Source organism: Chrysemys picta, chromosome 9, assembly GCF_011386835.1.
Source record: "Chrysemys picta bellii isolate R12L10 chromosome 9, ASM1138683v2, whole genome shotgun sequence".
NCBI classification, from domain to species: domain Eukaryota; kingdom Metazoa; phylum Chordata; order Testudines; family Emydidae; genus Chrysemys; species Chrysemys picta.
This window is the reverse complement of record NC_088799.1, coordinates 49647145-49674237: the sequence shown is the minus strand read 5'-3', so window position 1 is coordinate 49674237 and position 27093 is coordinate 49647145. Positions and strand designations below refer to the sequence as shown.

At 48.3% G+C, this 27093-nt stretch overlaps 3 protein-coding genes across 4 annotated transcripts in view; all 3 read left to right on the top strand.

Annotated features, from left to right (window-relative positions):
• EHHADH (enoyl-CoA hydratase and 3-hydroxyacyl CoA dehydrogenase) overlaps positions 1 to 12998 on the top strand; it is a 48171-nt gene extending 35173 nt beyond the window's left edge. For both annotated transcript variants that reach the window (XM_005308654.4, XM_005308656.4), the window contains one exon: positions 10333 to 12998. In XM_005308654.4, the coding sequence (XP_005308711.2) occupies positions 10333 to 11603 (1271 nt within the window). In that variant the 3' untranslated portion in view covers positions 11604 to 12998. The remainder of the gene's footprint in view (positions 1 to 10332) is intronic.
• A 3959-nt stretch (positions 12999 to 16957) lies between these two features.
• Positions 16958 to 18840, top strand: LOC135973338 (uncharacterized). Its single transcript, XM_065556174.1, has 2 exons — positions 16958 to 17530; positions 18479 to 18840. The coding sequence occupies exons 1-2, from the start codon at positions 17101 to 17103 to the stop codon at positions 18709 to 18711; spliced, it is 663 nt and encodes a 220-aa protein (XP_065412246.1). The 5' UTR covers positions 16958 to 17100; the 3' UTR covers positions 18712 to 18840.
• A 6432-nt stretch (positions 18841 to 25272) lies between these two features.
• C9H3orf70 (chromosome 9 C3orf70 homolog) overlaps positions 25273 to 27093 on the top strand; it is a 39165-nt gene continuing 37344 nt past the window's right edge. Inside the window, exon 1 of the mRNA XM_005308661.4 lies at positions 25273 to 25581. Within this exon, the coding sequence (XP_005308718.1) occupies positions 25407 to 25581 (175 nt within the window). The 5' untranslated portion in view covers positions 25273 to 25406. The remainder of the gene's footprint in view (positions 25582 to 27093) is intronic.

Here is a 27093-nt window from a genome sequence, read left to right as displayed (position 1 = left end):
CCACAGTGTCATGCTGGGAGCTCATGCTCAGCTGATTATCCAACATGACCCCAAAATCCTTTTCGGAGTCACTGCTTCCCAAGACAGAGTCCTCCATCCTGAATGATGGCCTACATTCTTTGTTCTTAGACCAGAGGTTCTCAAACTTCATGGCATCGCGGCCCCTTTCTGACAACAAAAATTACTACACAACCCCAGGAGAGAGGACTGAAGCCTGAGCCCACCCAAGTCTCACTGCCCCGAGCTGGGGGCCAAAGCCTGAGTCCCACTGCCCCAGGAGGGGGGGGGGAGAGGGCAACGCTAAGGGCTTCAGCCCCAGGTGTGTGTGTGGGGGGGCTTGTAACCTCCCTGCTGCCCAGGCCTGAAGGCCAGGCTTTGGCCCCGGGCTTGGGGTTTGGCCTTAGGTGGTAGGGCTGGGGCTTCAGCTTCAGCCCCGGGCCCCAGCAAGTCTAATGGCAGCCCTGGCGACCCCATTAAAACGGAGTCATGATTCACTTTGGGGTCCCGATCCACAGTTTGAGAACCACTGTCCTAGATGTTTGTCCTCATATTTGGCTGTATTGAAATACATACTGTTTGCTTGCGCCCAGTTTACCAAGCAATTCCAATCAATCTGTATCATTGATTTGTCCTCTTCATTATTTATCACTCCCCAAATCTATGCTTCATCTTCAAACTTCAGTGATGATTTTATGTTTTCTTCCAGGTCATTGATAAAAATGGCCAAAACCAGATACCTGCAGGTCCTCACTAGAAACTCACCGGCTTGATGATCTTTCCCCATTTACAATTACACTTTGAGACCTGCCAGTTAGCCAGTCTAATCCATTGAAATGTACCATATTGATTTTGTATCATTCTAGTTTCTTAATCTAAATGTCTGAGGTACCAAATCAAATGCCTTACAGGAGTCTAAGTATATTACAACTGTGACAGAAATGGCAATGTCCTACAATATCTTTGGGAGCTCTTACTGAATTCAGTTTATGTATCTTTGTGGTAGAGGGATTGTATGTAATTCCATGAGGGACAGTAACCACAGCACCTCCAAGATCTAAGAACAAATGGGGGTCATTAGGCAAATTCACTCAGATTGCAACATCTCCAGAGAGGTACCACCACCTGGAGAGGCTCGCATATACTAGTTCAAACTGGATTCTCCAGAGACCAACAAAGAAAGGAATTTTGGATAAATAGCCTGAGTTTAAACTGATTCAGGGCCTTATTTCTGATCTAGCAAATGGACAGGATCTTCTGTTCAAAGGGGAGGGGACAATCCCTGTGGAAGGATTGGAAGAACTGACACCTACCAGAGCCTAAGGTTGGAGTTGGGGTGACCTCTGTTTTCACTGTAATGCTTTAGGAATAAATGTGTGTGCTTAGAAAGAGTTGTGTGGTAAGTTGTAACTGCTGGCAATTACAGCTTTTCATACCTTTCGGATAGAAAGCAAAGCACACACATTGGTCTGTTTAGGCACTCTGGCTTGCTGGGGATATTACAATGCAGGGAGGGAACTGTACAGCCTGGAAAATGCCTGGTCAGGGAGGGAGGGAGGCATAGGTCTCTGCTCAAGAGAGATCATGGCTGAGGAGTCAGGAGCCTAAAAGTGGATGCCCTCAAGGCATCACAAAGGTGGAATACAGGTGCAGTTGTTTTGAACTGTGACAACATCAACACTGTTACCTTTCTCAATGAACTTGTTATCGCATCAAATAATGATATCAAGGTGGTCTGACAAGATCTGTTTTCCATAAGTCCCTGTTCATTGTCATTCATTCTATTAGTGTTTTTTAATTCATTATTAACTGAGTTCTGTATCATCATATTATTATTGCATAATTTTGCCCAGGTTCGATGTCATGCTGACAGGCCAATAATTACTCAGGTCATCCCTTTTACCTTTTTAAATATTGGCATAACATTAGCTTACTTCCAGTCCTCTTAGAAGTTCCTTGGTATTCCAAGACTTATTAAAACCAATATTAATGGTCCCAAGAGCTCCATGGCTAGCACTCTTAAAAGTCTTGCATGTAAGTTTTCTGGACCTGCTGATTTAAAAATGTCTGACTTCAGTAGCTGCTGCTTAACATCATCTGGCTTTTTCCAAAATATAGAACAGAAATATTTATTGAACACTTCTGCCTTTTCTGCATTATTATTATTGACAGTTCTACCATTTCCATCTTCAATAACATTGTTGGGGTTCCTTTTGTTCCTGATAAACTTTTTTAAAAATACTCTTCTTATTGTCCTTAACTCTTTTGGCTATAGAGTTCTCTTTTTGTTTGTGATGGGCCCACCCTGAAGGGGTTAAGGTGGCTCAGAAAAAGCCAGTTCATCTTAACACCAGGGGGAGAGTTAGGCTTGATTGATAAGGCTAATTGATGATGAAGCCCAGCTGTGGTGGGCAAGCAATGGAGTGATCGATGGAAGGGGGTGGTAGGCCACACAAGAGCTGATTGCTACCCACAAGGAGGCACCCTGTTACAGTGTCCTTTTGCATCCTTTATCCATTTTCTACAGTTTCTAGCTTCTAGTTTATATTCATTGCTAACAATTTCCCCTTTTTCCATTTTAAATATATATGTTCTTTCTCGCAGCTGATTCGGCTCATAATTATTTCCAGCTTTGTGCAACTGGCCTTTCTAAACCGCCAAGTATATTGATTACTTGCATGTAAGCAACCACTAATTTTTAGTTCTATGATCAATTCCAATACTGTTTGAGTTAGAAAATTGTCATCTATAACTTATAGAAATTCCAGTGACATTTTTAGTATTGGCGGCAGGAAACCTCCAGCACGTGTCAATTAGATTGAAGACCCCCATTACAACCCATTTTTTCCTCCTGCACATTATAGATTAGTGCTCAAGGATTGTCACTCGATAAATTGCCCTGTTCTGTTCATTCCCTCTGGCCACTGTCGGAAGATAGGTCACTGGGCTAGATGGACCATTGGTCTGACCCAGTAGGCAGTCGGTCTTATTATTTGGTCATCCTGTTCCCAAGTGTGATTTGGTGTCTGTAGCAGACACCCCTCTTGTGTTTTATCCATAGATCCATATTATAACAAGCATTCAAGATCATTTACTTCCTAGTTGTCAGAGACTCGGAAACAGGCAATGCCATTTTTGACAGAGTGACTCTCCCTCTCCCCTTTTGCCCATTAGACCCTTCCTAAACTAATTATAACCATTGATTTTAATATTCCAATCATGCAAATCTTCCCACCTGATTTCAGTAATACTGTCTACATCAAATTTATACTAAGAAATGAACAATTCCAATTCTTCTTGTTCATTACTCAGGCTCCTAGCTTTGGTGTAGAGGCAACTAAAGAATGTATTCTTTTCATGTCCCTTGGAGCTTTGACATCTTGATTTTGTACTGAATGAGTGCTCATTTGTTCCCCCTTTTCACCCTTCATGTTAGTTTAATGCCCTTCTGATTACTCAACCTGTTCCTGAGGAGATTGGTTCCCCTTCAACTGAGGTGGAGGCCATCCAAACTATACAGCTCTCTCTCCTCATAGACGGTAGACCAATGTTCCACAAAACCAAAACCCTCTATCTTACATTACTGCCCTGGCAGCGGTTCACCTCTGGAATGTCTGACTTCTGTCTTCCTTTACTTATGAGACAGGAAGGATCTCAGAGATCACTTGAATATTCTCCTTCAGCCCCATGCTGAGTTCTGTGAAGTTGTCTATAATCTGCAAGGTATCCTGTGAAACAGTGTAATTGAGGCCAATGGATCCTTGCCTGCTGAGTTCAGAAGCCTAGCCAATCTTAGAGTGATGTCTCATGTCTTGGCTCCAATAAGGCAGCACACCATCCTGCTATCTGCCTGTCCTTTGCAAAATGTTCTTTCCATTCTCCTTTGCATAGCATCCCCATCTAGGTATTATCTGTCTTCTGTGGATGGCTGGAGATCTCTTCACAGGTACACTTGATAGTCTTGCAGCTTGAGCTGAGCAGCCATTCTCAGGAATGTCCAATACAGCTGTTCCATTCAACTAGCTGTCTCTTCAGAGACATTTTCTGCAGTTTCCATGCTGAGAAGCTGATTGGATACTTCTAGCTGTGTAGAATTCCTCCCAGTCCTCTCTGGTGGTTAAAGCCTGCCTATCCTCATCTGCCTCCGACAGAGTAGAATGCCAACTCGACCTCCTGCCTCTGGTGGTTACAAACTCTCTGATTTCCACACTCTCTCATTCTTTGGCCACCAGTTCATTTCTTCCTTGACTCTGGGGTGACAATGCTTCCTGAATCTGGTTGTTCCAATACTCTACATCTTCTCTGATGCTCTGCAGTGTCAGTCCTTGTAATTCCAAACCAGAAATCTTTCCTTCCAGCACAATCACCAACTCGCACTTTGTACACAGGAAGTCCCTTCTGGCTTCAGGCAGGAAAAAAAACATTCCACATCTGTTGCAGGTTGCAATCACTGATCTGTTGCTGGCCATCACACTATTGAGCATAGAACTGTACCTAGAAAGAGAACCTCTCATCCACTCTCCTGTGAACTCCATACAAAGTCCCCTGTTTGCCCCTACTGTTCACCTGATATGAAATTAATAATTTCAACCAGAAATATTAACCCAAAATAATCATTGAAATGGAGCAGCCTCAATTTACATCAATCTGCCAGCATTTGTTCTGCATGATTTTAAACATAATGCTGGAACAATACTTTCATATTCTGAACATGCCACAAAGCATTTCCCTGACATAGCATTTTTAATGTAATTGTACATTTAAAGTCGGATTACAATTTAATATAGTTTGAATTTAGTACCTATTTCTGTAATATACGGAGTCACTATATATTAGTTGTATCTTATATGACTGATCAATAACTGAAAACCATGATTTGCTCAATTTGCCCAACAAGTGGATTTGTCATGTACTTATGTATTGTATAATGAAGTGGGTAGAAGAGTAGTTTTTGGCTGTATGGCAAAGAACTAAAAGGGGGAAGACCTGATGTGGTGGTTGTATTTGTGAGGAAGACATGAGCCTGCTGCTGTTAGCATTGCAATGGGTGTGAAATATGCTCGGACAGTTCTGATAATTATTGAGATAGCTAAGAGGAAATGAGAGAAGACAGCCCTGAATCCCTGAGCACAGCAGTTCTGAGGAAGCACCCCAATCCATACAACTTGTGGAGTGTTTCCTGGTCACATCCTGGGGTTTCTGATGCTGGAGACTGCATAGTTTGAGGTGGGATTCAGTCATTTTGGACCATCTGAGCAGAAGTTACTTTTTCTTTTTCTTCTTTCCCCCAGGTCCCGCCACACCGCAGAGATTCTCTACCATTTTTCTATTCTGTTATACTGTTATGGCGGGGTGCATTCGCTGCTGGTGGCGCTTCCTCCTGGTCGTTCTGGGGATTAACTCCAGACAGACATTGCACCCTCCTTTGATGGTGTCTCTCCTGTCATCCTCTCACCCTGTGGACCCCTCTTGCTCCAGGAATTGCAGCCTCCTCCTCTGGAGGGCTGTCATTACATGGTTTCCCCTTCCTGGTGTGTGTCTGTGTGTGTGTAACCAAGTCTTTCCAGGACAAACTGTCCCAGGCAGTCCACTGTCCTCTACCTGGCGCGTGCCATGTCCCCCTTCTCTGGGTTCACCAGCCTTCCAATTCCCTTCTCCCAGGGAGTAACTATGGACTACTCTCTAGCCACTAACACACCTCCCTTCTCCCAAGGAGTGACTGCAGCCTACTTCCCTGCAGTCCTGTCTGTTGCCAGCTTCCTGGTTTTATAAATCCAGCTCAGCTCCTCCCCCCGCTGGACTTCATCAACCAATTAGGCCCTAGCACTCCCTGGGTTTCCTCCAGGTGCTGCCTATAGATTAATTGGCCTTATTTACCCTCTCAGGGCAAGTGTGGGGAGTACACCCCATCACATATACACTCTTCCTCAAGATCACCAGCCTTACAACCAAAGATGATCTAATGGAGTCATCAGCAGACGTGCCTCTTAACCTGCTGAATGTCCAAGTCTCCCCTTGTATCGACCACCCAATTTTAGAAAAAAACCCACAAGTGTTATCCCTGCTGGGTGTTCTAGTGTAACAAGGCTCCAGATGCTTCCACTGCTCTTACCACCATGCTACTGAAAACCTCCTTTCATACAGGCCATTGAAGAGTCAGATGGCAACTTGGTAACCAACTATTCTGGGCCAAAATTGAACTTGGCAAGCTCAGGTCTTGTCCATGGGCTCAGGTCTGTGTCCTAGAGAATGAAGTACCACAAGGATGTCTGACTGCCTAAGACAAAAAATAGTCTTTGTGGCTCACCAGTGGAAGGTCTGAGGTCCTGATGCCGAATCCACCTTCAAACCCCCAGTTGTTGACGAAAGTTCTGGCAGAGGTGGGAGGAGGGGCAGCAGGCTGGCAACATGTTTTTAGTGTTAACATCTGTATTTTGTATGCATTCAGTATATGGAAATGGACAGAAGGACATATACAATCATTTTAAATTACTTTACCTTTGTTGGTTACGTAAATGAAATTTTAGTGGTATGTTAACTTTGATTATGATGTTACAGATCTTATTTTTCCATCATTGGACCCAACACAGGCATAAATAAGAGTTCTGCTGATATTTCCCATCAGAAGTAAAATGGCTGTCTTTGAAAACACATTTTCAAAATCTTCGTTCTTGTTGTCAAGATAGGAAATGTTTTGCGTAGCACATGTTTTTGTGTATAACACACAGTCAGAGCTACATCAGTGATGACAGGTTGCTTGTGGAAAAAATACTCCACCTTGTTTGACCTGCTTTATGGAGACTTGAGCTTGTTTTACTGATGACATAATTTCAGCCATTCTTCATAAAGCAGCTTTAGATTAATTTTTTAATCCCCTTGGTTTGTGTTTCTTTGTTTGGCTGATAGACTTTCATTTGAAAACCTGGTCAGCTGGATTTTGGATTTAAAAAAATCATTTTGATAGAATTACTGCAGACCTTGTCTAGTTGTGGCTTTATTCTGGATGTTAACAGTGCTCACATTCAGAGTTCCCCTTTGCTTTATAGGAGTGCGTGGCACATGAAAAAAATCTTTAAACTCCACAGGTATTTTACTTTTTATGTGGTTCTCAGATTATTTTTGATTTATTTATATTACTGTAGCATGCAGGAGCCCTAGTCATTGTTCTAGGTGCTGCACAAACCCAGAACAAGACTGTCTCTTCCCCAAGGAGCTTACAATCTAAGTATAAGAGACAATACATGGAGAAAGACAGGTGAGTACAATGAGACAATATGAGTGATAGGCAGTGGGCTAGTAGCCCAACCATTGTCAAGTATTTTGTAGGCAGGAGTGGAGAGGTAGACAATCATCTGCATAGATGAATTTATGTTTGTGGATGAGATAAGGTACAGAGGGAGAAGAGGAGAGGTCCTCAGACAGAGCTCTGTGGAACCCCCACAGAAAGTTGGAGAGGGGATGAGGAGGATCCTCCAAAGGACAAGCTGAAGGAGTTGAGGGATGGGGCAGTAGTTGGAGAGGCAAGTGGAGTCCAGGGTAGGATTTTTAAGACAGGAGAGACTAAAGCATGTTTATGGCACTTTTTATTTTTTTCCTCCTATTTCCCCTGGTCTCCTTTTCATCTCTAGGCTCATGGCTTGTGCTGTTCACAGACACTGTTTGGACTTCCTCTTCTGGACTTATGTCCTAGACCAGGGGTGGGCAAACTTTTTGGCCCAAGGGCTGCAACTGGGTGGGGAAATTGCATGCAGGGCCATGAATGTAGGGCTAGGGCAGGGAGTTGGGGTGCGGGAGAGAGTGTGGGGTGTGGGGGGGTGTGGTGTGCAGGAAGGGGCTCAGGGCAAGGGGTTGGGGTGCAGGAGGGGCTTAGGGCAGGAGGTTGGGGGTTCAGGGAAAGTGGTTGGGGTGCAAGGGGTACGGAGTGCAGGAGGGTACTCAGGGCAGGGGGTTGGGGTGCAGGGAAGGTGCAGAGTGCGGGAGGGGGCTCAAGACAGGGGACTGGGGGCTCAGGGAAGGGGGTTGGGGTACGGGGTGCAGCAGGGGGCTCAGGGCAGGTGGTTGGGGTGCAGGAGGGATGCGGGCTGTGTCAGGGGGCTCAGGGCAGGGGGTTGGGGGCTCAGGGCAGAGGGTTGGGGTACAGGAGGGGTGCTGCAGGGGGCTCAGGGCAGGGGGTTGGGGTGCGGGCTCCGGCTTGGCACCGCTTACCTCGAGTGGCTGCAGGGTGGCAGTGGAGCACAGCAAGGCTAAGGCAGGCTCCCTTTCTGCCATGGCCCTGCACCACTCCCGGAAGCATTTGGCACCACATCCCTGCGGCCTCTGAGGGAGGGGGGAGCAGAGGGCTCCGCACGCTGCCCTCGCCTGTGGGTACCTCCTCCAAAGCTCCCATTGGCCGCAGGCAAGGTCAGCGCGCGGAGCCCCATCCTGCAGGGGCCACAGGGATGTGGTGCCGGCCGCTTCTGGGAGCGGCGCAGGGCCAGGGAAGTAGGGAGCCTGCCTTAGCCCCGCTGCGCCACGGGGCTGGCAATCCCACGGGCCGGATCCAAAGCCCTGATGGCAATCCCGTGGGCCGTAGTTTGCCCACCCCATCCTAGACCCTCTCCAATCTGGCTTCCACCCCTTGCATCCCATTGAAAGTGCTCTCACCAAAGTCTATAATGACTTTTTCCTAGCCAAAGCTCAGAACCAGTACCCCATCCTTCTCCTCCTTGACCTGTCAGAGTCCTTCAGCACAGTCAACCATGCTCTTCTTGAAATTTTGTCCTTCCTTAGCTCTCAGGACTCTGTCTTCACCTGGTTCTCCTTCTACCCATCTAGTTGCTCCTTCAGCTTGTCCTTTGGAGGATCCTTCTCATTCCCCAAATTTAACTTTTGTTGTAATATTTGTATTATTTTAACAGCATTTTCAGTTAGCCCAGCAGACTGTGGGTAACCTGGACTTGATGTAATATGTTTGAAATCATATGCTATGGCAAAACTTAAACTCTTGACTGTTGAAGTCCATTATCAATCATTACCACATTGCGAATGCCATGCAAAAGCTGATTTAATTTTATTAATGAATTGTTTGGCACAAGTGTTTTCTAGTATAGCTATTTCAGGAAAATACAAAAAATAATCAAATACTATAACATAAGTATGTCCTTTATATTCAAATAGATTGAAACCTATTTAGAGCAAAGTCTTGTTTTCTAGAACAAATGTCATAGGCTGTTTAGACTGAGCATTTCTATATTTTTGACGTATGTCACTTTCTTTTATGTAAACCTCTATGTTTTGGTTCATTTGTGGTCAATACAGAACCTCTCTTTCTCTTTCTCTACCTTTACTTTTTTCTATGTCTAAATGTCCCTCATGTATGTGTTTCAACATCTCTGCTGTTAACACTAAATGAATTACTACCCTATTGCCTTTAAACAAAATTCCTTCAATTACTGAAAAGTCTTTAATAAGTTGATTATATGGCGTCAGTATCATTTTATTATATCCTTTTTCAATAGCTGTAATAATCTTTTGTAAATTCTCATTCTGTCTAGTTGCTTGTACAATTTCTTCCCATACTCTTTCTGATATAGGAAACAATTTTTAAATACATCTACATGTACCACATCTTCCTCTTCAATTACATTGGTTACATCATAAACTCTAGAAAGAGTATCAGTAACAATTAATTATTTGCCTGGCTGATATTCTAATTTTAAATCAAATGCCAAATTCCATTTCTAGAGTTTGAAATTCCGCATAGCACAGGGTCTGGAAGATCAAGTTCTGTACTTCACTAGGGTTAAACTCTTGTTTGTTTCCTCTTGCTTACGTATGACAGTTTTCTGCATGCATGTTCCAAAAATAGATAAAAGTTCTATAGGCCTAATTTACAGCTGGAGAACTTAGGTACTCAAAAGTGCCTTGCAAAGGGTCACACTGGAAGTCCGTGGCAGAGCTGCAAATAGAATCCAGGTTTCTTGATTTCTACTGCCCTGCTCGAGCTAGCTCCCATATTATAATGTATGAATTGGAGAACCGACTTAAATTACACAGGGGTACATATGCTCTCGATACCACCCCAACATGGTTCTACATCCTTGAACAGACATTAGTTTGCCATTACATCTTCACTTTTCAAACAGATGCTCCAATTAGCACTCTAAGTGCACTCAAAGACCGAATTAAAATGTTGCTTTCCCCCCAATTTTCCATTTACTTTTTCTCCATCTACACTCCTCTGTTTATTTGCACAGAGACCTGCTTTATGTGCTGGAAGTACCAAAGGTTCCCATTTGCAGAGGTGTACTTAACAATTCCTTACAGTCTCTGTTTCTCTCTTGCTTTTATCACTAGGGCTGGGAACAATGGGCCAAGGCATTGTGACTTCTCTGGTGAAGGCCAAGATGTCCGTAGTAGCTCTAGAGCAGGATCAGAAGCAGCTGGAGGTAGGAGTAAGAGCTGTGACATCCCTTCTGGAACATGAAGCTTCAAAAATGCAGTGGATTGGCCAACGCCCAGATGCCTGTGATCCCGCCCTTCTCCAGTTCACTCTGGACTTCGGTGTGTTACAGGATGCAGATCTAGTTATTGAGGCTGTGTTTGAGGACATGGCACTGAAGAAGGAGATCTTCCATAAGTTGTCAGCAATCTGCAAGCCAGGGTCCTTCTTGTGCACTAACACCTCCGCCCTGGATATTGATGAGATTGCTTCAGCCACTAGTCGCCCTCACCAGGTCATTGGTACTCACTTCTTCTCACCTGCCCATGTAATGAAGCTGTTAGAAATAATCCGTGGTCGTCACACATCGCCCATCACCATTGCCACTGCCATGGGTTTAGCCAAAACTATAGGCAAAATAGGGGTTGTAGTAGGGAATTGCTTTGGATTTGTTGGGAACAGAATGATGACTCCTTATGCTGAACAGGCAGTTTTTCTGCTAGAAGAAGGATGTAAACCAGAAGAAGTAGATCAAGCTCTAGAGGGATTTGGTTTCAATATGGGGCCTTTCCGAATGTCAGATCTTGCTGGGCTTGATGTGGGCTGGAGATCTCGGAAAGGGCAGGGCCTGACTGGACCCGAACTGGCTCCAGGAACTCCTGCTCGCCTGCGTGGCAGGAGGAGATACAGCCCACTGCCTGATCTTCTATGTGAGAATGGAAGGTATGGCCAGAAGACTGGCATGGGCTGGTACCAATATGAGAAACCTGGGGCTAGAATAGCTAATCCAGATCCATGGCTTCACAATTTCCTGATTGGGTATAGAGATTCCCATCATATTAAGGCACGTTTCATAGACGAGGAGGAAATCCTGGAGCGCTGTCTGTATACCCTCATCAATGAGGGCTTCCAGATCTTAGATGATGGAATAGCTTCTGCCCCAGAAGATATTGATGTAATCTACATCCATGGCTATGGATGGCCAAAGCACAGAGGTGGCCCCATGTTTTACGCTTCCACCATCGGGTTACCTCGCATTCTGGCTAAACTGCAAAAATATTCTGAGGCCCATCCTGACATTCCCAGAGTGCAACCCAGTGCTTTTCTGAAGAAATTGGTGTTAGTGGGAAACCCTCCATTGAAGGAGTGGATGTCCCATGCAGGACACCAGAGCAGTAAGCTGTGATGTCCCTGCAGCCTACTCTACACGTTCAGCCACTTGTCTAGTGGTGACAAGTATCTCTCACTGCCATAATCAGTGATGTCTGTTCCAATCAAACCCAAAGCACAGCAGGTTGAAGAATAATGTCTGGCTCAGTTGAGCGGAGTAACTACTCTCTCTAATGGTAGTTGTTGTCGCTTTCCTTTCCCTGCTCACAATGCACCCATCCCTCCCACCTCACTAGTGCACCACACACGCCCTCAAGCTGCCAGTAGGAGACCCCTTCTGGCTGGCTGTTCCCTGACAAGCTGCACTCAGCCGACTGCTGGATCCTAACAGCTGGTGTTCTTAACTGCCTGCCTCTTGTCATTCCTCTGGTGAGGGAGGGAGCAACACCTGGCAGCTTGTGAGACAGTTGAAAGTGGGAGGGTAGGCTGGGGGTCCTGGCTCGGGGACACAGAGCCAGTGAAGATTCACTGCAGACAGGTATCTTCACCTAGCTCTGCCTCCCAGCAGCTACAGATCTCCTCTTGTTGCTGCCACAGAACCCTCTAGTGACCAAAGGCAAACCGTAGGAATTAGTCCCCGTGGGAGAGCCACCTGGGAAGCATCCAGTTTACTAAGGATTCATTTACATGATGAACCTTCCCCTCCCAAAGGGAACAGATTAGACTGTCCCAGATAATGGTCTCTTCACGGAGTGCACGTTTGTGGGGTTTTGGATTGGCTGGAGGAAGTGGAGAATGGTACAAAATGGAACCGTGCATTTTGGAAATAAATTGTGATGCAGTGAAGAGAGCATCCAGGGCTAGCATCAAGGGACAGCACTCAGCACCTACCTCCACCCCCAAAATAACACTAATAAACACAGCACAATCACAGAAGACTATGACCTGCTCATTAGCTAGTGGCTGGAAGATCACATCCTTTCCCCTCCTTCCTGCCCTCCAACCTCTTCCTCCAGACAAAAGTGCCTCCTCTCCAAGAGGGAGTGTATGTGTGTTCCCAGAACGCCTCACCTGCTTTTCTAGCCTGACTGCTGGCAGCTGCTGAGCATAGAAGGCATGGAGGGCCTTGTGCACTACAAGTGACAGGAGTAAAGCCTTTCTGTGGCACTTCAGTGTTTCAGGTGTACAAAGGGCACCATGGAAAGTAAATGGGCTCAAGAGCTCTGCAGATAGGAGTTGTGCTGCAGGCATGGAGGGAAGTCTCCAGCAGATAAAAGAACAAGGAAGAGAAATATTTGCTTTTCTGAACTTGGCCCTGCGGGGTAAGGACTCCTCTTGCTCTTGTGCAAAGAGCACAGCTCCCAGTCGCTGGGACAGATTCTTTTCTTAGGAAAAGCCATATCTGAAATCAAACTCTGCTTTGTTTCATTAATTTTTAATAAAGCTGATTTTCATTTTCTGTCATCACCTACATTGTATTATCAGGTGTTGCTGCATTGTTCTCCCACATGTACACTGGTCACTTTTTTGCCCACTTGTAGCAGATATCAGGGTCTTGCAGGTCAGTTTCCTGGTGGTAGACACCCACAGAGCTCCTGGCATCAGGTTATCAGACCCAACAGCTTCAGCCACCTGTGATTGTCTATAGATAAAAGAACCAGTTGATGGTAGCCATCAACACCTTTCAGCATAGCAATGCACCCCATGTCAGCTATTGGGAGGGAGGGCAGAGAGTTTTAAAATATTGACATCCTGAATGACTTATCTCCTACAAAGAAAGAAAAGAAATAATAATGGAGGGAGAAATAGGGGACATACAGAGTTCCTGGTAGGAGAGGGAGACTGGAAAGGAAACACTGCACCTCTAGCACATAGTGGAGGTGGGAATGGGTGACAGAGCCCCTGGCATGAGGGAATAGGCTGCAGGGAGTTCCTGAAATAGGAGGGGCCGGCACACAGGGAGTTTGTGGGGGGAATGGAGAGATGCAATAAGTGCCTGGTGCATGCAGCATGCTCAACCTACGCAAGCTACCAAATGTGCAACCTTCTAGTTTTGGCTAATCATAATAGTATGAATGTACAAACCTGAAGAGCCCAAACATTGGCCCTGGTCAAGAAACTACAGCCAAGATTTTCAAAATTGGAGTGTAAAGGTAGACTCCTAAGACATTTTCAAAAGTCCTGAGTACTCAGCAGCTCCCATTTTGTTCTATTCGGATTTATATGCCATGCACATCTCCATGGTCTGAACCAGGGGTTGGCAATCTGTGGCATGCATGCCAAAGAGGGCACGCGGGCTGATTTTTAGTGGAACGCTGCTGCCAGTCGGGGTCCTGGCCGCCGGCCCGCTTCGCCCACTGTCAGCCTGAATTATGGAACCCCAGACCAGCAGCAGAATGAGCTGCTCAGTCCGCTGCCATTCTTGGGTTCTGGCCGCTGGCCCCTTGCCAGCCAAGGTCCCGGCCGCTGGCCCTGCTCAGCCCACTGCTGGCCTGGATGGACAGAACCCGGGCCAGCAGTGGGCTGAGCGAGGCCGGCAGCCGGGACTCTAGACTGGCAGCGGGATGAGCTGCTCAGCCCATTGGCGGTCTGAGGTCCTGGCCGCCGGCCCCTTACCAGCCGGGGTCCCGGCCGCCGGCCCCGCTCAGCCCGCTGCCAACCTGGATGGACGGAACCTGGACTGAGTGGGGCCGGCGGCTGGGACCTTGGCTGGCAGGGGCCAGCGGACGGAATCCCAGACCGGCAGCAGGATGAGCGGCTCAGCCCACTGCCAGTCTGGGGTTCCGTCTGCTGCCCGCGCTGCTAGTCTGGCACGCAAAACCTTTTACTGGCACGTGCAACCTTAAATTAATGAAGAGCAAAAGGCAGGCTGAAGATGAGTGTCTTGCACCTGAAATGGAAGGTGCTGAGGTTTGTGGAGTTTCTTAGGACTGGTCTACATTACAAAATTAGGTCAACGTAAGCCGCCTTGTATTGACCTAATTGTGCATGTGTCTACACTTAAATGTATCTCCCACCGATGTAAGTGCCCCATTATGCATCCATAGTAACACCACCTCCCCATGTGGCATTGAGCCATAGTTGACGTACTTGGGGACAGGTGACCAGGGGATCCAGCTGCACAGTGAGCCAGGACCTGTTTTTGACTCCAGCATAGTCCAGTCAGTGCTGATAGTCAAGCACAGGTGAGCCTGGTGCAGGGGAAGGATCCTCAGATAAGTGTGTAAATAAATTTTCCATTACAGAAATGGCGCCCCCAAATTAGCAGGACACAGCTTTCAACTTTTCATTAATTTACTTGTGCTAGAAGAGGTAGTGGTACAACCAAGAGAAGTAGAGTTACTATCTGCTTCTCATTTCCCTCTGGAGTTATGCAGAGGGGGCCATGCAGAGCAGTGTGTTATGTACACAGGGATGTCCCTTGAATCCTCCTGAGAGAATGAAACAACCATGGAGATACCCTGCAATCCTCTCCTGAAGATTTCTAGCCTTGCTATGGAGAGCTCCATTGTGCCTGAGGAGCACAGGTGTCAAGTACATTCCTGGTTCTGCACTTTCCCTCCCCTTTTTCCCATCCACACACCCTCAATTTAAGCGTGTGTACACATGCACAAGAGACAGTTCAGACCCAAAAGGACAATTTAACCCTCTAGTCTGACCTTCTACATAACAAGGCCATGAAAAGTTCTTGCACTGAGCCCACCAAAAGGAGCCCTGTACTTGTCAAATGTATCTTTTAGAGCAGGGGTCGGCAATGTTTGGCACGCGGCTCGCCAGGGTAACCACCCTGGCGGGCCGGGCCACTTTATTTACCTGCTGACACGGCAGGTTCGGCCGATCGTGGCCCCCACTGGCCGCGGTTCGCCGTCCCGGGCCAATGGGGAGCGCGGGAAGCGGCGCGGGCGAGCAATGTGTTGGCTGCAGCTTCCCACCACCCCCATTGGCCCGGGACAGCGAACCACGGCCAGTGGGGGCCGCGATCGGCCAAACCTGCCACGTCAGCGGGTAAATAAACTGGCCTGGCCCGCCAGGGTGCTTACCCTGGCGAGCCGCGTGCCAAACGTTGCCGACCCCTGTTTTAGAGAGATATCCAATCTTGATTTAAATACTCCAGTCATGGAGAATCCACCACATCTCTTGGTAGTTTGTTTGGTTAGTAATCCACAATAACCCCTAAGACTCTTCCACAAAGTCTCTGCTTTCCAGGATACAATTCCCCATCCTATAAGTATGCATAACGTTCTGACCCTTTTAAAATGCAAGCTGTTTAGTTGAGCGCAGACTACCAAGCAATCCAGATCACTCTGACCTGTCTTGATTGTTATTTATCACTTGCTACCAATCTTTGTGTCACTTGAAAACTTTATCTGCAATGATTTTATATTTTCTTCCAGATATTAAAAGAAATCTGATCAGCTAGGATGAGTTTGTGGGGATGTCAGTTAATATGGTATGGTCGGAGCAAGGGCAGCTTTAGCAGGAGTTCATGGGTGCAGCTTCATCCACAGAAACCCTGCAGCAGGGGCTCCTGTCTCACAGGGTTGGGCCCAGTTCCCCGCTCTGGGTTCAACTTGGCACAGGGGTTGGAGCCGCTGCTACAGGGACAGTGCAGGGCAGGCTCACTCTCCAGCCTCCCCCACAGGGCCTCCCATCCTCACCAGGTCAGGATTAGGGTGGGGGCAGATGCTGTGGGCATTTAGTGGCGAGGAGGTGGTGCCCATGGAGCAGGAATGCACCCATTGATATGGGAGGCTGCATCCGCCACTGAGTTTTAGTCACCAGATGGTTACAAGTTTTTTCTTAGAATGGGAGCCCTGTTCAGTCTTTGAAGACAGGCTGCATTGTTGTTAGTTTTGTGGGGTAGTTTCTTTTTGGGGAACTGTTGAAAGTAGTGTGCTAGGTTGCTCTTTGCTTTAATCTCTCTGATTTGTACAGAATTTTGGGGCAATGTTGCTCCCTGGGAACTGGGCATTGGTGTTTTGGCTGAAATTTCAGAAAGAGGGATTTGTCTGGGTGTTGTTTGACCACCTCTGTTCAAGGACTGGGGTATATAGTGCAAAAACAAGTTACACTAAGGCCTGGTCTACACTATGAGTTTAATTCGAATTTAGCAGCGTTAAATCGAATTAACCCTGCACCCGTCCACACAACGAAGCCATTTATTTCGAAATAAAGGGCTCTTAAAATCGATTTCTGTACTCCTCGATAAGCGGAGTAGTGCCAAAATCGATATTGTCATTTCGAATTAGGGTTACTGTGGCCGCAATTCGATGGTATTGACCTCCAGGAGCTATCCCACAGTGCACCATTGTGACCGCTCTGGACAGCAATCTGAACTCGAATGCACTGGCCAGGTAGACAGGAAAAGCCCTGCGAACATTTGAATTTTATTTCCTGTTTGCCCAGCGTGAAGAGCACAGGTGACCACAGATAGCTCAGCTCATCAGCACAGGTAACCATGCAGGCCAATAATCGAAAAAGAGCACCAACATGGACCGTACGGGAGGTACTGGATCTGATCGCTGTATGGGGAGAGGATTCAGTGCTAGCAGAACTTCGTTCAAAAAGACAAAATGCCGAAACTTTTGAAAAAAATCTCCAAGGTCATGATGGAGAGAGGCCACAATAGGGACTCAGATCAGTGCCGCGTGAAAGTCAAGGAGCTCAGACAAGCCTATCAGAAAACAAAGGAGGCAAATGGTCGCTCCAGGTCAGAGCTGCAGACATGCCGCTTCTACGCTGAGCTGCATGCAATTCTAGCGGGGGCCGCCACCACTACCCCACCTCTGACTGTGGATTCTGAGGTGGGGGTAATCTCATCAGCCACACCTGAGGATTCTGCGGACGGGGAAGAGGAGGAGGAGGAGGAGGTGGTGGAGGACAAGCCTGCAGAGAGCACACAGCACTCTGTTCTCCCCAACAGCCAGGAACTTTTTCTCAGCCTGAGTGAAGTACCCTCCCAAGCCAGTACCCAAGACCATGACCCCATGGAAGGGACCTCAGGTGAGTTTACCTTTTAAAATATAAAACATGGTTTAAAATCAAGTGTTTTTTAATGATTAATTTGCCCTGAGGACTTGGGATGCATTCGCGGCCAGTACAGCTACTGGAAAAGTTTGTTAACGTGTCTGGGGCGGAAATCCTCCAGGGACATCTCCATGAAGCTCTCCTGGAGGTACTCCAAAAGCCTTTGCAGAAGGTTTCTGGGCAGTGCAGCCTTATTCCGTCCTCCATGGTAGGACACTTGACCACACCATGCTAGTAGCAAGTAATCTGGTATCATTGCATGACAAAGCCTGGCAGCGTATGGTCCCGGTGTTCGCTGGCATTCAAGCAACATCTGTTCTTTATCTCGCTGTGTAATCCTCAGGAGAGTGATATCGCTCATGGTAACCTGGTTGAAATACGGGAATTTAATGAAGGGGACAGAGGTGGCCCTTCCTACTGGGCTGTTTGCCTGTGGCTGAAAAGAAATCCTTCTCTGTAGTAAGCCAAGCGGGGGTAGGGGGGATTGGCACTGAGCTTTTCACGTGTGGGTAGCAGGGATCTTCCCTGATACCAGCCACGCGGTGGGGGGAGGGATAAAGTGATCATCCCAGAGACTTGGATGCGGGGCGGGGGGGGTTGTTTGTTTTGTGCTGCTGAAGGTTAACAGGAAAACCGCAGCACTCAATGGGCTTTGCTTGGTATGTGGGAAAGGAGGGCGCAGAAGCCAAAAGACAATGGCTTACCATGGCCACATGCAAGCCGAATTCTGTTGCCCGGACCTGCGTCTGTGATCTCTAGCAGCAAAGCCACAGGCACTCAATATTAAGAGGCAAAATGCGACCTTGCACAGAAATCACATGTGCTATGTAATGTGAATAGTGTTGTTCACCGTGAAAGAGTATAAGCATTGTTCTGTAAAATGTATCTTTTTAAAAAATTCTCTCCTTTTTTCCCTCCCTCCAGCAGCTGCAAATTTTTCAAGCCTCCCTCCTCCATCCCGAAGGCTATCTCAGATAAGGCGTCGGAAAAAGAGGACGCGAGACGAGATGTTTGCGGAAATCATGGAATCCACCCGCAATGAAAGAGCTCATCTGAATGAGTGGAAGGACACGGTTTCAAAGTATAGGAAAGATGCCAGTGAATGTGAGGACAGGAGGGACCAACGTGAGGACACGAGGGACCAACGTGAGGACTGAAGGGACGCTCGAGATGAGAGGTGGCGGCAGGAAGATCAGAGGAGGCAGGATGCAACACTGGGGCTGCTGCATGAACAAACAGACATGCTCCGGCATCTGGCGGAGCTTCAGGAACGGCAGCAGGATCACAGACTGGCGCTACGGCCCCTGTATAACCCTCCTCCCCCCTCACCATGTTCCATAGCCTCCTCACCCAGACGTGTAAGAACGCAGGTGGGGGGGGAGGCTCCATGCACCCTCCCATTCCACCACAGTGGACAGCCCAAGCAAAAGGCTGTCATTATTTTAACCTTTTTTTAGTGGCCTTTTCCTTCCCTCCGATCCTCCTCCCAAACCCCACCCGGGCTACCTTGTCAGTTCTCTCCCTCTTTTTATAATCAATTAATAAAGAATACATGATTTTTAAATGATAGTGACTTTATTTCCTTTGAAAGCAAGCTGTGATCGAAGGGGGAGTTTGGGTTGCCTACAGAGAATGAGTCAATAAAGGGGGCGGGTTTTCATCAAGGAGAAACAAACAGAACTTTCACACGGTAGCCTGGCCAGTCATGAAACTGGTTTTCAAAGCTTCTCTGATGCGCCGTGCTTCCTGGTGTGCTCTTCTAATTGCCCTGTTGTCTGGCTGCGCATAATCAGCAGCCAGGCGATTTGCCTCAGCCTCCCACCCTGCCATAAAGGTCTCCCCCTTACTCTCACAGAGATTGTGGAGCACACAGCAAGCAGCAATAACAATGGGGATATTGGTTTGGCTGAGGTCTGAGCGAGTCAGTAACGTGCGCCAGCAACCTTTTAAACGGCCAAATGCACATTCTACCACCATTCTGCACTTGCTCAGCCTGTAGTTGAACAGCTCCTGACTCCTGTCCAGGCTGCCTGTGTATGGCTTCATGAGCCGTGGCATTAAAGGGTAGGCTGGGTCCCCAAGGATAACTATAGGCATTTCAACATCCCCAACGGCTATTTTCTGGTCCGGGAAGTAAATCCCTTGCTGCAGCCGTTTAAACAGAGTAGTGTTCCTGAAGACGCGAACGTCATGAACCCTTCCCGGCCAGCCCACGTTGATGTTGGTGAAACGTCCCCTGTGATTCACCAGTGCTTGCAGCACCATTGAAAAGTAACCCTTGCGGTTTATGTACTAGGTACCCTGGTGCTCTGGTGCCAAGATAGGGATATGGGTTCCATCTATCGCCCCACCACAGTTAGGGAATCCCATTGCAGCAAAGCCATCCACTATGACCTGCACATTTCCCAGAGTCACTACCTTTCATTGCAGCAGCTCAATGATTGCTTTGGCTACTTGCATGACGGCAGCCCCCACAGTAGATTTGCCCACTCCAAATTGATTCCCGACTGACTGGTAGCTGTCTGGTGTTGCAAGCTTCCACAGGGCTATCACCACTCACTTCTCAACTGTGAGGGCTGCTCTCATCCTGGTATTCTGGTGCTTCAGGGCAGGGGAAAGCAAGTCACAAAGTTCTATAAAAGTGCCCTTGTGCATGTGAAAGTTTCGCAGCCACTGGTAATCGTCCCATACCTGCAACACTATGCGGTCCCACCAGTCTGTGCTTGTTTCCCGGGCCCAGAATCGGCGTTCCACGGATAGAACCTGCCCGATCAACAACATGATCTCCAAAGCGTTGGGACCCATGTCCATGTCCTCATCACTCTCGTCGCCGCGCTGCCGTCGCCGCCTCCTCCTTGACTCGTTTTTCTGGTCCTGGTTCAGCATAAACTGCGCGATAATGCGCAAGGTGTTTACAATGTTCATGACTGCTGTCTTGAGCTGAGTGGGCTCCATGCTTGCCGTGATATGGCGTCTGCTGTGTTCACCCAGGAAAAAAGGCGCGAAACGGTTGTCTGCCGTTGCTTTCATGGAGGGAGGAGGGAGGCTGTACCCAGAACCACCTCCGACAATGTTTTTTGCCCCATCAGGCACTGGGATCTCAACCCAGAATTCCAATGGGCGGGGGAGACTGCGGGAACTATGGGATAGCTATGGGATAACTACCCACAATGCAACGCTCCGGAAATCGACGCTAGCCCCGGTACATGGACGCACACCGCCGAATTAATGTGCTTAGTGTGGCTGCATACATTTGACTTTATACAATCTGTTTCCAAAATTCGAATTCTGTAAATTCGGATTAATCCCATAGTGTAGACATACCCTAAGAAAATACACAGACTGTGGCACTGATTTCTCCTCTAAGGGCAAGCCAACTTGCAGCCTGCCACTGCTCAGCAGAGGAGCCTTAACAAAAAATGTATTTGCAAATTCAGCAAATTTAATAGGGAAACCAGTTCAACACATGAATATGGAACCAGACAATGCCATTTTTACAGTCACTTTTCAAGGTAGAAGCAAACTTTAACTTCACCTTAAAGAAAATTTGTGGTTGGAATATTAAGAACTTTCAGGTCATTAATGAACAAGCAAATATTCTGTACACAAATTCCTTTGCAAAATTAATACAAGCAATACTCTGAGGAAGTAATATTTTAACTTGTTTCAACAGTCTGTGGATATATCACATGAAAAATATATATGAAAAAATAGCCTTTCTGCATAAAACAGACAGTTAAACAAGAAATCATAAAAATTTGCAGTTAATACAATTCTGTCCCTTATTTTTCTGAGCAACTGCTTGCAAGACACTACAGTAATATCACTGTTTCGAGGTGTCTCTCCAAAGGGAAAACATCATGCTAAATAAATAAAACTGTACATGGGTATTGGCAGAAATATTAAATATATATCCTAGAGAGAAAAAAAATTCAAAATTTATATAATATCTAGATTGATACAGATATACTGGTAAATAACAAAAAGGACAGGGAAGTCTTACAGAGCCATCTGGATTGCTTGGTAACCTGGGCCCATTCAAACAAAATGCATGTTAATTGCCCAATACAGAGTTATACGCGTAGGAACAAGGAATTCTGGCCATGACTACAGAATGGGGGACTGCACCCTGGAAAGCAGAGACTTCTAAAAGAATCTAGGGGTCACAGTGGTCAAACAATTTGAGTTTCTGGTGCCATGCTGTGACAAAAAGTGCTAATGCAGTCCATGGATGTAGAAATAGAAGAGTAGGAGTAGGGAGGTGATTTTACCTCTGTGTACGGCATTGGTGAGACTGATATGGGAACATTGCATCCAGTTCTGGGGTCCATATTTTAAAAAGTATGTTGAAAAATTGAAGAGGGTGAAGGAAAGAACCACAAAACTGTGCAATTTCCAGACCTTAACATGTTTGCATTTCTTCTAAGTGTAACCATAATTCTATGTTTCCTGGGTTTATAATGCTTCATTTTTAGATAACTACTGTATCCCAGTAACATTTTTGCCCTTAAGTTACTGATATGTATTCTCACCTTAAGATAGAGTTAAAATAGTTTTTGTCTGGGTATTTAATGATCAACTGAATATTTGCTGGGGACAATATGAACAATCTATAAACTCAAATATATTAGTGAAAGCTATTCATCAAATGATTTTGAACATCTAATAAAAATTATGTTTGCAGACAATTCATTAACAGAATAAAAGGCTAAATTGACCAAATAAACTGTTTGATCAGCTCTATCAATAGTCCATTTTACTGGAGCAGTCCTCAGACCCAGGATTCTGACTAACAACTCAAAAATATGCCGATGACTTGATTATACTCTTGCCAATGCAACACTGTCTATGAAGGAGTTTATTCCCACCAGAAGCACATTGCAAGACATAGGCTCTAGCGGTCACCCTACAAAAGAATGAAATCATAATTAGAAAAACAAAACAAGAAAACCCCAGGCCAAATTAAAATGTTATTTTGGAAGCAGAGATGCCGAATACATGCTGAAGTGTTACATACCTAGCCCTGATAATAAATATCACAAAGAATTTCAAGCTAGCTATGAAAACATTAGAAGAGGAAAGGCAAGAAGGTCTTAAACTATTTGAAAATAAAATCTGGATAAATAAAATCCAATTACTCTACTATAAAATTATTCACTAGTCTAATTCTGCCACTCAGGTGCAAAGTCTGGGGCCAAATCTTAACAGCTAATTGTGCTTATCAGAAGAAAACGGCAATGGAGACCCTAACTCTACCATTCTGCAAACAAATGTGTTTACAAACCAGAACTCACCCAGCAATGGCTGTTAAGAACAGAACTAGGACAATTCCACTTCCTAATTAACACCACCACATATTCAGTTTCCAGTACCATATGAACTAAAGCAGAATATACTCTTTCCATAATACACCTACACTGCAATATATACCCTCAGCTGGACCATGCCAGCTGACCCGGGCTCATGGGGCTTGGGCTAAGGCAGGGGTTCTCAACCTTTTTCTTGCTGAGGCTCCCCCTCAGCATGCTATAAAAATGCCAAGGCCTGGCGGGAGAGAGGGAAGCGCAGGGCTCCGGGCTGGGGGGGACCCTTGGGCATAGGCATAGATTTACTTCTATTTTGGGGGGGGGAAGGGCTGGGGGGGGCTCAAGCCAGCTCTGCATAGCAGAGTCCAGGGAGGAAGCACCACCTCCATCCCCTGACTCACTCAGGAGGCCATTTAGCCTGTCTGGGCTGTGGGGGGATGCAACCAAAAAATATAACTCAAAGGGGGGACTCAGTTAAAAAAGTTTGAAAACAGCTCAGGGTGCAGGGAGGGTGTAGCTAGGGGCTGTGTGCGGACAGGGGGTGGAGGCAGGGGGTAGCTAGGGGATATGTGTGGGCAGGGGAGTAGCTCAAGGTGCAGACAAGGGGTAGTTAGGGGCTGTGTATGGGCAGGGGGGCTCCCAGCTTCAGCAGGAGGGAACGCTGGGGTTCCCAGCTTCAGCCCCCTGCTGCCCCTGTCTTGGGGGGAGGGGGAGAGGTTTGCCGGCTGCAACCCTGCGCCACTCCCAGCTTGGGGGGTCCCACCGGCTTCAGCACCGCGCTGCTCCCGACTGGGGGGCGGGGCGCCAGCTTGGGCTGAGGCTTGGGGCACCAGGTTTCAACTGTGAGGCTCTGCAGCCCTCCTGAAAGGGCTCATGGGCCCTCAGGGGGCTGCGGACCCCCAGTTGAGAACTGTTGGGCTAAGGGACTGTTTAATTGTAGTGTAGATCTTTGGTCTCGGGCTGGAGCCCGAGCTCTGGGACAGTGGGGGTGGGAGAAGGAGGGTCCCCATGAGCCAGACTCAGCTGACATGGGTCATCTGTGGGTTTTTAATAAATAAAGTGCTTCACAACTAGAAATGACAACTAAGGGAAGACATGCTGCTTCTACATCACACCCAGGCATCAGCATCACTACAGCACTGAGAAGTGGTGTGTAGGGAAACAAGCTCATTCCAAACTGAATACTGAAAACATCAGACAAAACCCAAAACCTCTATACAAATCATGGAAGGGGAGAACAGATGAGAAACAGGACAGATTTTTAATAGATCCCTACATACAACTCTCAAGCAACTCACTGCGGTGAGATCAGGAAAACAAGGTGGACTGTTCCCAAATACAGAATCAGTGACCACAAACTGGGAACAACAAAGCACAATGCAAACCCAAAGAGGAATGACTGTGCAACCGCCATGAGAGAAGAAACTGAAGTTGAAAGACATTTTCTACTCCAATGTCCACAATACGAAGTAAGATACCAATGATATTTTCTCGAGTTACCAGAAATAAATACATAAAAATAATAAATAACACTTGGCTCTGAAGTGAATGAAAAAAAGCTCTCATACTAGGGGAAAATAAGATGAGAGGAGAAATAGTGTCATATAATTTGCCACCAAATTAGACATATTAATGGCAAATGGCTACAAGGGAATAAAACCCCAAAGATTGCTGTGATGATCTACCCTGGGAAGATGTTGAATTACCTCTGCCAGAGACCTCAGTTGCCTGGGTTTTTCTACACGTTGCCAGCACTGCTATGTCTTGTCATCCCAGCAGATCATTCTGATTATGAATTTGCTGAAGGAGGAAAGGGGGCTGCTAGGGAGCAGAAGGAGCAGTGTCTCTGCAGTGGGGAGGTGCACAGAGGTGTGTGTGTGGGGTGGGGGGGATGCTGGGGGTGCGTGTGGACAGGGATAGGCCACTCAGCAGCAGGTTACATAGCAAACCGCCCTGACTCAGCAATGGAGCATCCTTGTCAGACGGACAAAGGGACGCGGATCATCCCAGCCTCGCACAAGGCACATCCGGGCCGCCCGGCTCTCAGCTTAACACACATTAGTGACTTGATAGGGTGTGGGGGGCAGTGGCTCTTTCCCAGCTGTGTATATGGGGGGCAAAGCCGCTGTGGCGGGGGGAGGCAGAGTCTGCCCAGCTGTGTATGTGTGGGGACAGCAGGGATGCTGGGGCGCGGGGGAGGCAGAGGCTGGGCAAGCTGTGTAGTGGAACTGCCGTGATGGGGGGCAGGGTTGCTTTGGCGGGGGATCAGAGGCTGCTCAGCCGTGATCGGAGTCGGGGGGCGCTGGAGCCCCTCGATAGGGCCGCGGTCCCGCCGCCTACGGCCCCTGGGCGGGCTCCGGAGCGCCGCAGCCCCGCCCTGCACTGGCCGGCCGGGGGAGGCGCCTGCTGGCCGGGCCCCCGCGCGGCGGGGCGGGCGCTGGGCGGAGCCGGGCGGGCTGGCCGGGCTCTGCCCGCGGCGCTCGCTGCCCTGTGGCGCGGGGGACGCTCCCCGCTGGCGGCTCGGCTCAGCCCGGCTCGGCGGCGCCATGAGCGGGGCGGCGGCCGGGAAGAGCGAGAAGCGGGACGAGGCTCAGGCGCTGGCCCGCAACTGCGCGGGGAGACCCGACTTCCAGCCCTGCGCCGGGCGCTCGCTCTGCGCCACCCACAGCCACGGCCGCTGCTTCCGCCTGCACTGGTGCTGCCACCTGGGCTGGTGCCACTGTGAGTGTGGGCGGCCGGGGTCGGAGCGGGGGGAGGGGGCAGTTGGCCGCCGTGGGGCGTGGGCCGGGGTCGGAGCTGGGACTAAGGAGTAAGGCCGCGCCCCCCTGCTTGAAGCAGTTACTGTCAGATGCAGGGTTTACAGTTTGGTTCAATGGCTCTTAGCATCCCTTGCTGTACAAATTGTTCCAGCGCCATTGGCGGGGGTGGGAGCGGGGCTGGTGAGGGGGTTGGGATGGAGGGGGCTGTCACGGGGGTCTCTCACGGGGTGGTGGTGGCCAGGAAGGGGGCTGTCACGGGGGGGGGTTTGGCTAGGGAGGGGGTTGGTTAGGAAGGGGGCTGTAACGGGGGTCTCTCAGGGGGTGGTGGTGGCCAGGAAGGGGGCTGTCACGGGGGGGGGTTGGCTAGGGAGGGGGTTGGTTAGGAAGGGGGCTGTAACGGGGGTCTCTCAGGGGGTGGTGATGGCCAGAGAGGGGGCTGTCACGGGGGGGTTGGTTAGGGAGGGGGCTGTAACGCGGGTCTCTCAGGGGGTGGTGATGGCCAGAGAGGGGGCTGTCACGGGCGGTTGGCCATGGAGGAAGCCAGAGTGGTGCTGGCTTGGGGGAAGGGGGTTGTCTGGGTTGGAGCAGGACTGTCATGAGAAGGTTGGCCAGGGAGGGGGCCATGACTAGAGCGGGGGTGGCATGGGGCAGGGGAGATGGTTGACTGGGGAAGGGGGCTGGGACTGGAGTAGGGCAGGGGTGGGGTTGGGCTGGGCTCAGAGTGGGGCCCGGGTGGGGTTTGACTGGGGGAGGGATCAGGGGTGGTGCAAGGTGGGAGTTAGTCAGTGCAGGGTCAGAGAAGGGCACAGGGTGGGGCACTGCGCTTGGGCTGGGGACACATTCAGTGGCCTTGACCCTGGTGCTGATCCAGGCAGGGGAGGTTGTGGAGGTAGGTATTGGCTGTGCCCCATTCCAGGATGGGCTTTGTGCCCTTCCCTTGTCTGGCTGAGCCTGCTCGGACCTGGTGGTGGCCATGAGTGAAAAGGCGGTTGCTGGTCTGTGGTCCTTGTCTTCTCCTCACCATGGCGCTGTGCGAGTGATGGCACAGGGTGGTGCCTGTGTGTTCCGGACAAGGACTTTGGCCCAGACCCTGATCAGAGAATCAAGCCTAGATTTTAAAACTGAGCCTGGTGCAGACTGGGACTGAGCTGTGCGAGTTAGTCAGTGTTGTTTGTGCAGAGTGGGGAAATCAGGGTAGCCACCCCTCTGCTGAAAGCTTGGGGAGCAAGCAGCATACCCCTACAGCTGTCCCTCTTCTTTGTATCATGCGCTCCACCTGCTTCGACAACTGCCTTTGTCAATTCACTGTTTGAATTCAGCAGTTGAAACTGGAAATAAAATTTTTTAAGGGTAAGTGTAATTAACCAGTAGAACAGATTTCTTAGAGGCGGGTAAATTCTCCATCATTTTGAGTCCTTAAATCAAGGCTGGGTGTCTTTCTAAAAGACATGCCGTAGTTCAAAAGTGGGTTGTT

Excerpts from the sequence above, each read along its gene's own strand:
- LOC135973338 (XM_065556174.1), top strand. The coding sequence starts at position 17,101 with ATGCCGAAACTTTTGAAAAAAATCTCCAAGGTCATGATGGAGAGAGGC. Across the intron at positions 17,531-18,478 it reads CCCCATGGAAGGGACCTCAG|CAGCTGCAAATTTTTCAAGC; the intron begins GTGAGTTTACCT and ends CCCTCCCTCCAG.